The sequence below is a fragment of the Mastomys coucha genome, unplaced genomic scaffold (genome assembly GCF_008632895.1).
Source record: "Mastomys coucha isolate ucsf_1 unplaced genomic scaffold, UCSF_Mcou_1 pScaffold20, whole genome shotgun sequence".
Classification (NCBI taxonomy): Eukaryota; Metazoa; Chordata; class Mammalia; order Rodentia; family Muridae; genus Mastomys; species Mastomys coucha.
In genome coordinates, this window is record NW_022196903.1 from 23,656,362 (window position 1) to 23,673,888 (window position 17,527).

Sequence of the window (17,527 nt, forward strand, 5' to 3'; positions counted from 1 at the left end):
CAGTGTAACACATTATGACGTAGTAAATGAAAGAAGCCAGTGTACTTGTATGACATATTTCCAACTTGTGAAAGATCTTGAGCTGAAAAAGCAGCAAGTTTCATCACTGTATACTGTGGAAATTTCAATATGTGTTTCCTGCAAATTTGAATGTGTGTTCCCAGGAAATATTTGTGTTAGAACTACTATGTTCTATCACAAGTTGTATCAGTTAGGGTTTCTGTTGCTGCAACAAAACCACCATGACCAAAAGCAAGTTCGAGAAGAATAGGTTTGTTGGGCTTACACTTACAAATCATAGTCCATCTTTGGAGGATATTATCACAGGAACTCAAGCAGGAGTGGATACAGAGGCCATAGTTACTGGCTTGTTGCCCCTGGCTTGCTCAGCCTACTTTCTTACAGAACTCAGGATGACCAGCCCAGGGATGGTACTCACCACAATGGGCTGGACTCTCCCATTTTCTCTAATTGAGAAAATGCCTTACAATTGGATTTCAAGAAAGCATTTCATCAACTGATAAGACTCCTTGACTCCTTTCTCTGTTATGGCTCTAACTTGTGTCTTGTTGACATACAGAACCAGCCAGCACATAAGGTGTATATGACATGGGTTTATCCAGACTCCCAGAAAGCAGATCTTGCTGTTAGGAGCAATTGTTTCAGTTCTGTTTTATTTTGCATGCAATGGTTTAGCATCTATTTCTACTCTTTATAGTCTCATTCTCTCTCTCTTTCTCTTTTTCTCTCTCTCTCTCTCTGCCTCCCTCCCTCTCTCTCTCTTTCTCTTTCCTATATCTTGGGTCACAGGCATTGAGAATAATAGTGGTGAACAAAAAAAGAGAACAGATTGAACTCTTTACAAAGCATGCAATCCTAGAAAGATGGGCATTAAATAATTAAATGTCTAGTATGGTACCTCTAGATAATATTATTTTTCCTATTTCATTGCCTTTCTCACCTGTTTTCTTAGCCCTTCCTTTTTCATCCTACTTATTATTAGCACTGCTTGCCTTACATATTTTCTTATTCCATCTCTCATTTCTATTAAATATTCCGATGGGAGTGTCTCCTTGAAATTCGTCATTTTTTGTTCAGCCTCTATTCTTGCCTTCTCAATAGTTTAATGGGAAAGCTTTAAAGAAATCAAGATTTCTCACTTTGAATCTAATGACCTCATCAAGTAAAAATTCTCTTTTAATAAAACTGGAACTACTGGGGCTGGAGAGATGGCTCAGCAGTTAAGAGCACTGGCTGCTCTTCCAGAGGTCCTGAGTTTAATTCCCAGCAACCACATGATGGCTCACAACCATCTGTAATGGGATCTGATACCCTCTTCTGGTGTGTCTGAAGACAGCTACAGTGTACTCATATACATTAAGTAAACTATTAAAGAACAACAAAACTGAAACTACTGAACAGTGTTAAAAACAGCTTTTCTGTTCCCTGATTATTCTACAGTCTCTATAAAACACCAGGGTTTTTTCTTGAGCATCATAGAAATTGAAAGTAGGTGAATGCTTGCCTGGCCTCTTCGTCAGGTGTATTACCTCATGCCAGAGCAGGCTGGAAACCAGTACTGGGAATGGAATGTGGCCTTTCTCTGAAACAGCCTTCTGGCTTCCTTTCTTTTAACTCTGGAGATGGCATCCCCCCACCCTATTTTTGGATTGCAGTTTGGTGTTACAGTCATGAGGTTGCTAATTGGCTTCAACTCGTGGTAGAGAGTCAGGGGAGGGGTTCAGTGTTGGGGAGTAGGGTAGATCAGCTATTGCAAGTGGATATGATAACAGGAAAATGCATTGAAAGAGCTGGTGTGGGGAAGTGATTTGAAGACACAGCTGAGTGTGGGGAAATTTAGCTTTTTCCCTTTCTTCAGAAAAGATGATGCACTCAACATCCAAATAGCAGTAATCAATCTGCATTTAAGGCAGCACAAATGGCCACTTCTGGAGAGCTGTATAATGCCTCCATTTCCAGTGAGTTTTCTCCTTTAGGATATTAAGAGGATCTGCTCACTCCCTCCATCCTCTTTTCCTCCTTCCCCTCCCCTGGTTCTGATGTAAGCTGTGAGAGCTCACTGGTGACTGAGGGGAATGGGGCTAAGCTGCTCTATGTGCTCCCCTGGGTGCCAGGTTTGTAGAGAGTTCCGCCAGTCATGGCCAGATAATAAGATGCTAATAAGTACATCTTACATAATATTTCCTGCAATCATTAGTGTGTGCTAATTGTATTCCTTCAGAGGACACTGTTCCAGACTTGCCTTTCTGCACCATCTGATCCTGGTCACTCTTCTGTGCATGCAGCTGGTCCATTCATAGAGCTTTTGCATTGTTTGCCTTCTTATTGTCTTCTGAACTAACTCTTTGGTCCTTCCAGAAAATGTCCATGCATTTGAAGACCAACGTATAGTGAATATAATTTTCATCTGAAATAAACTGTAGCAGTGAAGTGAGAACTGATTGAGGAACACGGCTATAAACAACTCCTACCCACTGTAAAGCAAATCCCATTATGTGACCTTTTATGCCAGATTTAATCTTCATTACTTTGGCAATTGTAACCATGGTTATAAGCAAAGAGAACAAGCATGAAGCAGACAAGCTTAAATTTCTCTGCATGCTTGACTTTTTTCTTGCTCTTGACTCTGGTCTCCTTCATACACTTGTTGGCTCTGTAGTTCCATTGCTTCTGAGGAGCCACCACCTGACTAATGTGGAAATAATCAGGATGCCATGATGCTCACTTGATTGAGACCCTCTGCAATGGCAGGTAGCAGAGTGGTTCTGCGAGCTGAGATTATATTAGGTATATCCCTAGCCTACTTGGTTATAATCCTTAGAAATCTCTTTGGAGGCTGATAATTTGAGTAATTAAACACTGGTCCATCAATGCACAGTCTTATAGCTGCTTGAGAATCCACTTCATAGCTTTCTTTCATTTGCCAACATCTTTGCTTCTCCACGTCTAGTAGCCTCCCTCGTGCATTTCTCTTTTATCTTAAGCTGCCTCTGTTCCCTCTCCTGCTTTGGACTCAGACATTGAGAAGGATTACTTCCCATCCTTCTGTTTTTGCATAAAGTTCAGGGAGCTGAATCTCCAGAGGCTGCCAACTGGTTCAAGTCAGCGTTGCTTACATTGGAAAAGCATTTTCTAAAAATCCTGTGCTAAATGTGTGTGGCTTTTCACTCAAAAGACATATTTCATTTTTTTATAACTGGGCTGGTGAGATGGCTCAGTGGGTAAAGATGCTTGCTACCAAGGCTGATGAGCTGAATTGGATTCCCTGGGACCCACATGTTGGAAAGAAGGAATAGAACTGGCTGTCAATTCCCCTGCATAATAAAATAAGTCGATGTATTTTTTTTAAAGTAATATAAACCATTCTGTAACTGCCTTATGTCTGCTAAGCAACATACCATATCAAGTTTATTGTGATAAATTCAGTAATTCAAAATGTATAGATGATCTAGACAAATAAATAAATAATTGCAAAAGCAAACATTCATTTGAAGAGTGAGCCCCATGTAAGAGTCACCTGAATCTAAGAGTATTCACCAACAGCGGCCATGGGAGCCAGCGTGTTCCGTCAGGCTGACTTGGAAGAAGGTACACAACCAGTCATTTCTTCCTCTGTGTAGCAGCAGTGGTTCCTTGCCTCTGAATCTGGAGGACATCATTCACAAACTGCCTACCAGTTGATTTAAAAGTTGTTCCTTGTAGCATTATTTATAAAAATGTAAGTATCTTACTTGTGGAAATATCTAGTAATAAGAGATTGATTAAATGGATCCATATGATGGATTTACTGTAGAACTGTTAAAAATGAAGTAATGAAATCAGTGACACAGGGAAGTGCTCATTTAGCCATTTGTTACTGGGGGGAAAAATGATAAGGCCACAAAACTTTATCCACGGTGGTACCATTTTTTTAAATGTATAAGTGGCAAGTTATATGTGTTGGCACTTAGAAAACATTAAGAACTTTTATATTAGAATAGAATTATGAATCATTGTTTCCTTTTTTTAATGATGGGCATTGTAAATCAGGATTGAAAAAAACTATAGAGCCAGTGATAGTAAGACAGTTTGAAGTCTGCTTTGTTTCCTTTTTTTATTCCTGATGACCATTTATTTCTGCCTAACACTGGTACTCCTTTGGTCCTGATGTGAGACCAGTAGCATATGCCTATCTGCAACAACTGCTCCCTCCCTCTGCTGTGAGCTCATCCCTTCTCCTTCTTTCCCATCACTGATCACCATTTTCATGCCTCGCACAATAGTGTGTGCCTTCATCTCAATCTTATATTAGTTTTAGATGAGAGGATGACCTGGAGTTCTTTGTTATTTGCTTCACTGCCTCATAATACCTACTGACTCATTAGTCCACCCACCTCCCTAGACCGGAGCACTCAATTTCCTCATCTCCAGCCTGTGTTCTGTCCTTCCTGTCAGCAGTGCTCACTTTCCTTGAAAGTGCAGCTGCATAGTCTTAGTGGGTCCCACACACACCTGCCATTCTGCACCTGTGTCTGCTCTGCGCCTCATTTTCTGATTAGCAGGACCCAGAACCAGTAGAGAGACCAAAGGAATTGTTTATTGCAGCTATGTTTGGTTCATGCTGAAGCACCACATTCTTCAGTGTGGCCCCACACTGTGAGAGGTGTGGGGGAATGAGCACTTCTCTCTTTGTAACCTTTTTGTTGAGATCATCTGTCATAACTATCATCACAATCAGGTAGTTCTGTGTATTGTTTACAGTGGTCCAAGCTCTGTGGCTCCTCCCTGTCAGGCAGACTTCCTCTTATTCAGAGTCCTAGGATGTGAGAGGGAGATGAATTCTTGGTGCTCTGCCCTAGGACTTGGATCATTACCTAGTGCTTCCAGGGGAACCAGCAAGCAGCAAACAGGCACCACTCAGTAACTTTGGCACTATCCATGTCTCTAATTTGAAGTTCTACAAAGGCATTTATTTGCTCATTTTTATGAGGCACACTCTAACTGAACTAGATGGCCTTGTGCTTATATACTAATGAAAACACAGATTTGTGTTAAATGTTATAATAGTTAAGAGCATTACCCTATCTAATCCTCAAAGAGCCTGCAGTTTAACTGTAGAAAGGAAGGCTAGAACATGAAGCAGTGCAGATTGTCCTGTTGCTGTTTATAGTTTCATTACTAAACTAAATGGTAACACACAAATATGCACATGCATAGGGTCACACACATTGTATTTGTGTATATAATTTCACTACTATTTCAGAAGAATTCATAGATTCTTCCTGAATATAAAATACAGTTCACCCCAAACCCAGATTTATCCTAGGATTACTGATATAGTAGCTTTTTTCTTTCTTTTTTTTTTTTTAGCAGAATTTTTGTTTTTGTTTTCATTGTCGTAATTTGTAGCATAGTTTTATGTATCCCAGGCTGACCTCAAACTTGCTACATAGCCAAGGATGGCTTTGAACTCCTGCTGCCACCCCCAACTGGTAAATTTATAGGCATGAGTTCTCTTGCCTAGCTGTAACATGTTTTATGATGTAGTGAGACTATGACTGCAGATGTCCATTTATATATATATCCACATGAACGGGCTACCCTCAGAAGTCAGAAAAGGTTTTCAGATCTGCTGGAGTGAGAGTTATAGCTTGTTTTGAGCCATCTGACTTAACTTTTGAGAACTGAACTCTGGTCTTCCTCAAGAACAATAAGTGGTCCTAACCACTGAGCCACCTCCTTGGGTCTAAAGTATATGGCTGCTCTTTTCATTTTAGAGTAAAGGACTTGGAAGGGCAGGTGAGATGGAAGAGAAGCAAAACTCTAGGGGATATCTATAATTCAAAACATATATGTAGAGTGCACCAATGTTGTATTTTATTAGAGACAGACAGACAGACAGACAGACAGACAAGAATATGTTTTGTAGAGCTCAGTCAGGTATGATGGGGTGCGAGGGGGACCTTGGTGGGCCTATGCTGAGGAATCCCTTCTCCCTGAGGTTCCAGCCATACGATGGGTTTAGTATAGAGTAGAGTTTATTTAGGGCATGGGTAGAGGAGATTGAGAAGGGAGTAGAGGCAGAGAGCCTGGGGGAGAGGCCATCCAGGAATACATGGAGAGAGAAGATAAGGAGAAGGGGAGAGAGGGGGAAAAGGGTGAGGGAGTCAGGGAGAGTAAGAGGGCAAGGAGTGATCAAACAACCCCTTTTATAGAAAGCCAGGCCTAGCTGGCTATTGCCGGGTAACTGTTGGGCAGAGCCTAGAGGAAATACTAGCATAGGGTACATAAGAAAAAATGGACTTAATTCTGTTAAAGGCTGTGGTTTTGAAAGCAGAGGAAAATATAAACTGGGAGTACATGGTGAGTACTTAGAAAATAAACTATAAGAAATAACATTTTTTTCTTTGTATGGTAAGCATACACTAACTTAGAGTACACCGCTTCCCTGGCATACATAAAATTCCTAGGTCTGATTGCTACTGCCATGATCATCGTCAACAACAGAATTCTCACTCACTTTCTTTTTGGGACCTAAGTGGGGAAGTGAAATGATGTAGAAGTCATGGTGGTAATATGCAGTAAGGAATCAGTAAGCAGCATCAAAAATGGCTGATAAATTCATTTTAAATTTTTGTGTAGTTATCTTGGGCTAGAGAAGAAAGTGCTGCCTGTAGCAGATGAAACAAGCAGAGCTGATGGCATCTTGGTACCAGAGGTAGAAGACGCAGGGACCAAGACAGTCAAGCATTCTTGACCATCATCTCCCACTACTGGTCCTCTATATCATATGCAGTTTTACTTTCCATTAGAGTATTGTCTTTAGATCTTTTTATGTATGAAAGCTGCCTCTTTACAAATCTACAAAAAACTACTGCTCTCTAGGAAAATCCATATAAATACTCAGTAGTTTTTGGTCCCCAAGCTGATTAATAGATATTTCTAGTATCCTTGCTGAAGCTCCTATGTATACCTATAAGAATTCATTGTGTGACAATTATTATCTAATTTCAATAAATACTTTACGTTTATTGAAAAATTTGTAAGTTAACAAAAATATTTGTTCAGAGTAACAATTTGCCATCCCTTAATTGGTAATACAGCAGTTACTTTGGGATTGGCCTGTTAATTGGCCCAGTTTAGAATAATTCTGTAGTACCAACTTCTGCCTTAGTGAGAGCTCACTCTTGGAAATTGTTATTGTGCACTGTAGCACACAAAACCTAAGAGTAGACTTGGTTCCTGTTCATTGAAGGTGAGTAAGGTCCTGTCTCTGGTGTGCCCAGGCACTGTGGCTGATGTTATTGTCGCAGCTCTCATCTGTTTTTGCAAAGGGTTTGGTTTTCCTTTGGAGTCAGGGGACCATAGCACCAGTGCGTGTGGAGTCCATATCTTACGGTTACACAGAGACGATTCCAGTGACCTGCATGGGAATTATCTTCTACACTGTAGTACCAAACAGTCTGAAGTACCAGGCCAGGGGGAACCCTAGAAAGCTGTTTTCATCCCTCTGCTGCTCATCTCCCTTTCTTGTATCTGGCTAAACACCAACGCTTTCTGGCCAGTAGCAGCTTTTGTTCATTTTTGACACTACTGGCTTTGCTGGCTTCATACTGCTGCATCTCAGAGAATAAAGTTTCTGAGAGGAACAGGCTATGTTCTGCTCCAGAGCTTCCCCTGGCTGGTCTCAACACTAACTTTACGTGGTGAGGCTATAGCTATTAAGGGGAAGCCGCAGAACTTCAGAAGGCAAGAGTTTCAATTCCTTGCCTAATGAAAAGGGATATAGAACCGTGCTTATAGCCTGTAGGACAAGACCCTGTGGGGCAGTGTCAGTGTGCCCTGTGGCACTCGGGTATTCTGGATGCAGTCGTGCCTTTGACTCACCTACCAGTAGTATCTAATACACTGTTCCTGGAGATAACTGGGGAGAGCAACACTGAGAAGTGCCATCCGGACAATGCACATGGCTTTCAGCCGAGCATGGCTTTTCTTGACTTCATATATACAATGTCCTGAAGTTGGTCCTGAAATGTGTTCTTATAGACGTGAAATAAGGATGTTTACAGCTTGGCAAAGAATATATATAGGTTTGGCCCCAACTCCTCAAACCCAGCCCCACAGATGTACAAATCTCTCTTATTCTGTGGCTTGCATCCCATGCACTTCCTGGATGACACCTGAATACCCACTATGAATTGTCAGGTCCCCTTTTCAGTGTGTGTGTGTGTGTGTGTGTGTGTATGTGTGTGTGTGTGTCTTATCATGCTGCCCAAGTTAAGTCTTGAGCTCCTGGGCTTCGCCTCCCTGGTAGCTGAGAGTACCAGCCTGGCTTTGATATTACAATGAATAGGAATCTAGGAATATGGTGTTCTACCTCAAAAAGTTCTTGCTTCGACGGTGTTATAATACTGTTATTGGTCTTTAGTGTTAGTAAAAATATTCATATGAATAATAATTTGGAACTCGCTATGCTGTCAACTTTAGAAAAAAGAATTTCAGTTTACTATGCTTAATTGACACCAAACAAAATGACAACCGTATTGGTCTGGAAACATTTAGCATGAGTTTTTTTCTGTTTGTTCAGGAATAGCACACAGTAGTAAATATATATGGTCTTGTATGGGCTTGAGTACAGAAAGTAATATTCTCTAAATAATGAAAAGCAGGCCCAATGTTACTGTGCACCTTCATTGTTAGCTTTTGAATGTGCTAAACTTGATCTAATTTAACCATCATAGCTTAAGTAGAAAACAACCTAGCTGAAGATCTTTCAGTATGAATGCCTGGATGTTGTGGGAATTAAAAAAAATGAATCCACCCGGCAAATTTTTCCGCGGGGCACATTCTTGAGCCCATATGGACCAGCATCACCACGTCCCAGTGGGCTCTTATTATTCTCTCCTAGCTATTAAAAACATGTCGCTCACATGCAACTCTTTACACACCCCCACAATCATTCATGTAGATAGTGCCTAAGACCCAATAAGTAAAGCATGACTCTTAAGGCCTTAATATCCAATCAGATTTCTATAATAATATCACAATTTACAAGATGCCAATACAGTAATTTCAGAACCAAACAATAAAGACAATATTTTAACCCAATTAATCTATTTTGTAAAAACCTTTGCTCGGTTGCATAACCACTGACTCTTTATCATTGTCTGACTCCATGATGATCTCCTCTCTCCTCCTGCTCCTGACCTTTCTCCTCCTCCAACTCTAGCTCCACCTCTCTATTCCTGTCCAATCACAAGCCTGTCACTGCCCTAATGTGATTGGACAGAGAAAATGCTGCAGCACCTGGATGCTAGGGAGTATCTGAGATTCACTTTTACGAACAAAGCAGAACACAGCTTGTTATGAGGACTTGGTTTTAAAGAACCGTCTTGTTTTTAGTGTTACTTGTACAACGTTGTTCACATTTTCTATTTTCACTTTGGTAGCTGCATGTTTATCCTGGTTAAGGCCAGGGTCTAAGGCCACATAAAGAAATCATCATTGGAGCTTACTATATACCTCACTACTTTTTGCCGGATTTGCTAATTTACTTTTCAAGCCCTTTGTGGTTTTCTTCATGTATATGAGTTGTTTTCTAGTCCAGGAAAGTCTACCTGTTCAGAGGGCATGTTTATTTATTTTGATGGTTCTTCAGACACCTGGTACCCTGGTGAACATTGAGAAAGCTCAGAGCCCTCACCTTGTCTTGCCGTCTGGGGTGCAGAGCACCCAAGTAGGAGTCGGTTTGCCAGGCCTTCTAATGGTTGGTTCACTGAATTTACAATGGCCAAATCAGGAGTCTGTTCTTGGTAGGGGAGATTGTGGAAATGAGGCTTTAAGAAATAGAAGAGACTCATTTATGGCTTCTAGTTTCTGTCTAAACCTTCATGTTCTGTTAGTTGCAAATCCTAAGAACTGGACATAATCCTTTCCTGGCAGTCAGTCCTAGTCAGTGGCCATCAACAGAGTCTGAAGAGTACAGACTCATTGTGGTGGATCCCACTATCCATTGCAATTGAATCCACCTGAAGAGTAACCTTGGCATTCAAGGGACTTTGAAATGCCTTCTGAGTTGTATGTCAGATTAGTGTGTGTGTATGATTCTTTTCTTCTTGCTAACAACTATTATCCTTAGTGTAGAGTAGAACATAGGCTGTCGTATGACTTCCCAGAGGGTATAAGGAACAGTAGAGGAATCTAGAGGCTAGTGTGATAGATCTACTGATGAAGGTCTGTAGCAACAGGCTTGCTTTCTCCACCAACTAAAAGATGCCAATGAAGGAAGAAAGTAGTAAGAGAAATTTTGGAAAGTTCCAATTGAGCCATCATATAATATGGAGGAAGTTGGATTTCTACTCTTGGGTTCTTAGCCTCTTTAATAAAATAAATTAAGAACAAGCTCAAATAGAAACGTAAGAAGAATTTACGAGGATTTAAAAGAAAAACCACATAGTAGGCAAACTAATTCTTGCAGCTGCCCAGAGTAGGTGAATGGAAAAAGTAAGCCAAAGAGGTCAGCCCAGTGGCAGGGAGTTGAGCCTAAAAAGAAGAATAAGGAAGCTCAGAGCATTAGGGAGTTTCGAAGCATACTTGGGCTCTGGACAGCCTCCAAAAGCAAACAAAAGGAGAAAAGGAAAAAAATAGTTAAGTCCTTCTGAGTCAGGACTCAGTAGGTCAAACAAACCCTGTAACCCTTTGGCAGCTCCTAAGGACTATGCTAGAGGATGGGAATACTAGAAAGGGGAAGCCCTTTATCTTAGGGTGAGCCTGCCTCCCTGGGGGTGGTCCCCCAGTCAGGTGCTGGAGGAAGCGGGCATCTTTCCTAGAGGTAGATCTCATTCTTTACTATAACATATGCTATGACGTGTAGCCTGAGTTCTGTTCCTTGGGTCCACATGGTAGGAGACGAAAACCTACTGCCCACATTGCCCTTTGACCTCTGAAGGCATACATGCATATGTTCACACTAATGTATTAAATACATGAGCATATTTTTTAAAAATAGGTATCTATTTACCCTAAATAGGTAGAATACCCACAAACCACAGAAAGACTGTTGCCTAAGTTCATCTTGGTAAACCTGTTAGGTTATTGGGGTTGTTTACAGGAGCCATTCAAAAACAGCTACACTCCCAGGAATTCCCTTGTGCAGACTTACAGGCACTATACCACTCTCTCACAGGCACTATGCCATTCACTCACAGGAAGCTTTACCACTCGAGTCCTCCCCCTTAGAAACTGTTCAATGGTGGAAACAACCATACCAAAAAAGGAAAGCTTTGGTTGTTTTTGAAAAGCATTTCAGGGCAGACTGGTGAATGACAGGTGAGCTGGAATGGCAGAGGGGCTCACTGAACTGTCAAAGCACTAGCTGCAGGTAGAAAGTGTGGCTATTCTAAGTGGTACTGAGCAGTGCCTCCATGACTTGGTTTGTTGAGGTTAGACTAAAGACTTGTGACACCGAGAATAACCTCTTTAAAGGTTCCTGCCACCACTTCAGTACAGACCCAAGGAGGAAGTGTGACCAAGGGTCCATGCATACCTCTGGTCCTGTTGTATCAACTTTCTTTAGCACCCAGAAACCCTACAAAAGCTAGAGTAGGGACCTCTGCAAACCTTAATTGTGCTGAGGTCTGAAGCTAACAGTACCCACATGGGCCTTCTCTAGTAGTGGAAGGCCTTAGTAATTTCACCAGCCAGCTCTGCACCATGGCTCTTCCTGTATCACCAGTGACTCGTGCCCAGTAGTGCTGGGATGTTGAGAGGTGGGAAATTCATACTCATGGTCAAATACGTGAATTCAAGAGTTACCTGTGAAATCTTATTATTGCCACCCCACAACTAATTGGAATGAAGCTTAATATCAGTTATATAGTACTCGCTAATCATCTCCCTCCCCACCCCCATGGCTTTTCTGTACAATATTACTTCATTCCAGGCAATTTATCTTTTTTACCTGGGAGGAACTTATTTCCATTAGAATTGGAACACTAGCTACATTATTTTGCATTTAAAATGTTTCATGTGATTAAGCGCTGAAACATTATTACTTGTGCTTCTTAGGAGTATGAGCTTCCAACTGATTCGTTCTTTGTGCCCAGAACAATGCCTTTAATTTGGAAACAAGTAAGGGAGTTCTCTGATTACCAGGCACACAGTTAGCTGAGACTGGCAGCCAAGTACTGGTGACTGGGCTGGACAGCAGAGCAGCTTACATTCTCCCCTTCAGCCACTGCTCCTCACAGTCTGGCTGCTCAGTGGTGTACACCTAGGCTTGTGTATGTACATCCATGTCAACAGTCTGTGCTCCTTTCCTTACACCCCCAGCCCCAGACTCTTCCCTGGTATGGCTTTTATCTTAATGGGTTTTTCTCTTCTACCTTTACAGAGCTATTAAGAATGGCAAAGGATTACACAGCAAGAAGGAAGTGCCCATCCACCGAGTTGCAGATATTTCTGGGGTGAGTTGTGGCCTTGAATCCAACTGAGGGCTCAGCCTCCAAGAGCCTGTGTGTTTTTTACTCACTAAAGGACTCTGCCTATCTGCTTTCTGTAGCTCTAAGCTTTTCAAGCCCTAAATGTGAATTTTGCAGGGTATGTTTAAGATGTGTGGTAATTCTGGTTTACACCATGGAAAAGTATAATTTAAAGACCCCATTCTGTTTCTTTACCTGAGCTGTCTCTATGTTGCTTCTTCGTTATTAACTGTTATGAGTTTAGAAGATACTTTATACTTCCTCATTGTACTGAAATAAAATTAGCTCTCTGGGTTTTTTAATACCTATTTTATTCTGTGAATGAAAAGTCTTGATGTTAAAAGGTCAAGTGTAGGTTATAAGAGAAAGTTTAAGAATTACTTGTGACTTCTTAATGAGTTCTTCTTTGCAGCTTGTCTTTTACTGGAACAGAATGGAGGGATATGTGACCATCCTTAGAGATAATAAATAAAGACAATATATAGAAGAATCAGTGACAGATAATTCTGAGCTCCCAACAGGCTCTGTCCCTAGCAACATTTTGTAGTAAAGACTTGCCCTTCCTAAGTTCTCTTCTGACTGAGCAGTGTCCTGCTTGTTGAGGATTTCTTGTAGTGGCTGCCTACTATATGTAGGAACTGTTCTAGGTACTGTGAATATAACAATGGAGAGAGAAAGAGAGACAAAGACCAAGAGATAGAAAGACCATCCATTAAAGTGAGAAAGAAAGAACAGTGCTATGAAGAGAAGCACTGCCAGCCAAGAGGATGCAAATGATGCCAGCTTTGCTTTCACTCTGGTGACCAGGGAAGGTACCCAGGTTGCACAGACCTTTTCACCTCCTGCAGTAAGGCTAAGCAAGAGATTGGTGTGTGCCATAGGTGAGGAGGATCACATTGCATCAGGAACTGAAGCAGAAAGGACCTGTGATTCTGAGCATAGACACACAAGGAATGCGCCTTGAACCTCAAGATGACAATACCAGTGTAAACAAATTCTTTCATTGCTTAGCATGGGCCCAAGCAGGGAGGAACTGCAGTGAAATGCCTTCTCCTTATGTATGTTAAAATGGTCTCGTCACAGCCTTTCCTCTTGTCCCAATTGTAGCTTATGATAATCTGTCTGGCCAAATCTCCCACGTGTGGGTGTTCTCATACCCCATTAGAAACAATGGGACTTTTGTGAACTTTTCTTTGAATGTAGCTAGTTAGCCTAGGCAGCAGATTAAACTGGGTTGCCTTCTTCCCCTGAGCAGTGTCAGTCTCAAGGTTGGGGTCTCTTGTACTTAGGTGAGATGCAGTGAGATGCATGCTTTTGCAGCTTATAATCTTGAGAAGGAGAAACTTCCTGGTAATGGCCGTTCCGCCTTTAGTGTCTGCAGTGCATCTGCTAAGACTGTTGTTGGCAGGGATGATGTGTCCAGCATGTGGCTATTCAGCCTGTTTTCTCTGTGGTTTAGCCTGCTGAGTTATTCTGGCATACTTATTATTAATTTCTATAGGTATGTGCTGTGGTATTCTCAACAATATTTTCCTTAATGTTCTTTTGCTGAAGAGGTTGGTATAATCATAAGGCAATCTGGGGGACTGTTCACCTCCGGGGAAAGAAAATGTTAATACATGCTTGTTTTGTAAAACACAATGGAGGCTCCTCTACAAATGTGCCATCTGCCTATGGAAATGTTTTTGTAAAACTGACACTCTAGGACCTTTCCAAAGCTCAATGAAACCTTGGGAAACAATGTCATTTAAAATTGAAAACAAATTTTAAACAAATTAGTAAATCACACTAGTATGAGCTGCACCAAACCTCGCTCCCCATCCCCCAAATAAAAGAACAGCTTGAGGATAGTCTCTCATGGTAGCCCAAGGTCAGATTTGGCTCCCAGTTTCCCCTGGCAGTGAAGTCCTAAGAAAGCTAGTAGGGCAGGGGTCTGGTGCCAGGGCTCTCCTCTTAGGACCCAGAGGACAGGGTCAGGGAATCTTCAGTGCTGCCTTTCCCTCTCATTTGCTGTCTCTGACCCTGCTGCTTCCTAGTGTTTCTTAACCCTTTAACTGCTATTGTAGATATCAGTGGTGCTTGTGCAAACTTAAACTTGCCTTCCTTTTTATCATGATCATGATTGATAATTATTATTCCTCACCCACCGACTCACTCTTAAACTGTGGCTCATTTTTGTGCCTATTTTTATTCTCTTTTCTGTATGGGAAAAATGGCTTGCTCTTAAGTTCTTTAAAAATAAATGCCAGTTAAATGTCCCTCCGTGACCACATAAATAAAAGAGGAAAGCTTGAGCAGGTGGAAGACTGGAAGTGAAAAGCTATTCAATTTAAATAGATGTCAGATATGACCTTGTCTGCCTGGATCACAAATTAGTCAGCTAAGACTGCAATTTTTGTGTGCCCTGTGTAATAGAAGAGGTTTGTCTTTCCCCTTCTCACCTCCCTGTCCCTCCATCACAGTGTTAAGTGTGAGTATGGGTTGGGTGCCCTTGTGCCATTTAAGTGAGATGTATGGGTTTTCTGCTCCCTAGAGCATGCTGGCAATTTTGCTGTCTGAGAAACAGGTAGGATCATGGGCAAGCAGTGTGCAGCTGATGGAAAATAGACCCCGGAGTAATGACAGTGTAATATACACTTATATAATGGCTTCATAAAAGAATCTTAATCTCTTTTGAATTTTCAGCTGTGTCCCCCCCCCATTGCCCCATACTGACTCTCCCTATAGTTTCAGGTCATGATAAATGGAAGATTCTGTTGAGCTGACAGTGTATTCACTATGATGCCAAAATAATTTGCCATGAACTGTTATTTCTGCATAATTCTTCCCTCTATTCTCCAACCACAATGCATATCTTTGGAGAAAAAAAAAGATAGGAATAAGAACACACTCTGTCTCCTAAAGACACACCAGAGATCTTCTCTGCAGAAGATGTCCTGTCATGGCTGTGAAGCAAACAGCCTGTGGGGTTTGTCTCACAGTTGACTGTATCTTGCTTTAGAAGTTAAGTCTGTACCCTTTCTTCCCATCTTCTCTTGGCCTAGGATAGGATACATTAGAATACCTTCATATGGAGATTTAGCAAAAGCCTTAGCTTGGCTGAATTCCTGGTGGGAAGTAAGATCTATGCCTGGGAGAGATTAACAAGACTTCTTAGGAAGTGAGATTCTAGCTTGGTGTATTCTAAGAAGTAGATCTTTGTTTATGATGGCAGGTGTGTTTAGCATTAAGTTGCATCTTTTGTAAGATAAGTAGATTACCTATGTCATATCAATTAATTGGACACTTTTTACCAAGTGGTAAAAAGTTGACCCATCGGTATCTTTTACATTTATTTTCAGAGTGGATTCTAAGGAAGAAACATGCTCATTGCTGGGCTAGTTAGTAACTTAGGTTCTAAAGAAATGATAGGTGAGCTGGCAGAGGCAAGAGGGTTGCCCAGTGAGTTCCAGGCCAACCAAGGCTACATAGTGAGGCACTGTCTCATACACAATAAGTGGCAAGCGTCTATATTTTCTCATTTTCTTATTTTTTGTATTTTCCAGGTATAGAGAGTACACTTTTATGAGAATCTGGTTTTCTGTAATCTGGTTTTCTTTTGGGGTAAGATACCCTTGAAATAAATTCAGGCACAAATTTGACTGTCCTGGTTCTAGATCGTTTTTGGTTTGAAGGGAAGTTCTATGATGAGCGTTCCATTCATGCATCTATGTCTCCATTATCACGGAATTTAGTTGTTTCCTCATCCTGCCTATGCTACTATAGAAAAGTTGGGCTTTATGTGTCAGTAGAATATACCACAGTTCCATATCTTAGGTGTATTATTGGTTTTGCCTCAGCCTGTTCTGCAATAAATACAGTGTTCTATAGATAGAGTGTAAAACAGGAAATAAAATGTGGCTGGTGCGTGGCTAACTGTTGTTCTGGTAGATGAGACAGATCAATTATGATTCAAAAGAGAGTGCAAGTTTCCCACTTCTTGAGGGCAGTCGGCGCTTTGAGTACACATTGCTTCCCCTGCCTCCATCTCTTCCTCTCCCATCTGTGCATTAGGAGTTATAATGAATCGGAGGTGTATTTGACACTTCCTCTCCTGTCATCTCTGGTCTCTTTGTTCTGATGCTTGAGGAGTTTTAATGATTGTGTGTTGTTGATTGCTGACAATGAGTGGTCAGAGCCTGTGCCCAAACCCTCCTCAGTCATGTTTCCTCTAGCTATTCTGTTGGGCCCTGCATTTGCTGTCCTGAGCTACTTCACTGTCTGGTCCATGTTCTCTCAGCGAGCATGTTGTGTTCCATAAACCAAGGTGGAACCTTGGTCAGAGCCATGGTGGTGACAGTATTTGGGTCTCCTGGCCTTCTGGCGCCTGTGCTTCGTTTGGCAGTTCAAGTTCTTCCTCACTTAAGAGAAGACACTGCTCTCTCTGTTCTCTTCTGTCTTGAAATGGTTGCACTGCAGTATGCAGCTAATTGACTTGGATTCTCTCCACACAAAAAAACATGCCCCACAGCTCTGCAGCACTCCACATCTCTAATGGCAGGGGGATTGCTAGATTAGCAGTCTCTCCCAGGCTGCAGAGGTCTGTCTGAGGTATTCTATTTTATTTTGTCTTGAAATGGAAGCTCACTGTGTAGCCCAATCTGGCCTTGCCATCTCCTGCTTCAACAAGACTGCTGAAATTATATGCGTGCACTACCATGTGTAGTTTCTCTGTCTTTACTGTTTCTTTGATTTTTTTTTTCTTTTTCTCCCCTTCGACTTCCTCTTTCATTTCCCTTCCTCAAACCCTGCCCCCCACCATCTCTGTAGAAAAATTGGGTATCGTCAAGAAGACATTGATTGTGGCAGAAAGTCGGAGTTAGTCAGTTGCCCTCACACTCGTGGTGGAGGGCAATGTTCCATTGGTTTGAAGGAGAAGGGAGAATTTACCTCTAGAGCCACATGTGTACTCTGTGGCTAATCCTCCCCCCACCGCACCCCCGCCATGAAGTTCCCCAGAATTGCAGGAACATCACTCTTGCAAATAAATCAGAAAGCATTTATGATTT

General features: G+C 41.6%; 1 protein-coding gene across 1 annotated transcript in view; it reads left to right on the forward strand.

The window, feature by feature from the left end:
* Snd1 (staphylococcal nuclease and tudor domain containing 1) overlaps nt 1-17,527 on the forward strand; it is a 404,121-nt gene that overhangs the window by 222,558 nt on the left and 164,036 nt on the right. The window contains exon 14 of the mRNA XM_031381336.1: nt 12,392-12,464. Within this exon, the coding sequence (XP_031237196.1) occupies nt 12,392-12,464 (73 nt within the window). The remainder of the gene's footprint in view (nt 1-12,391; nt 12,465-17,527) is intronic.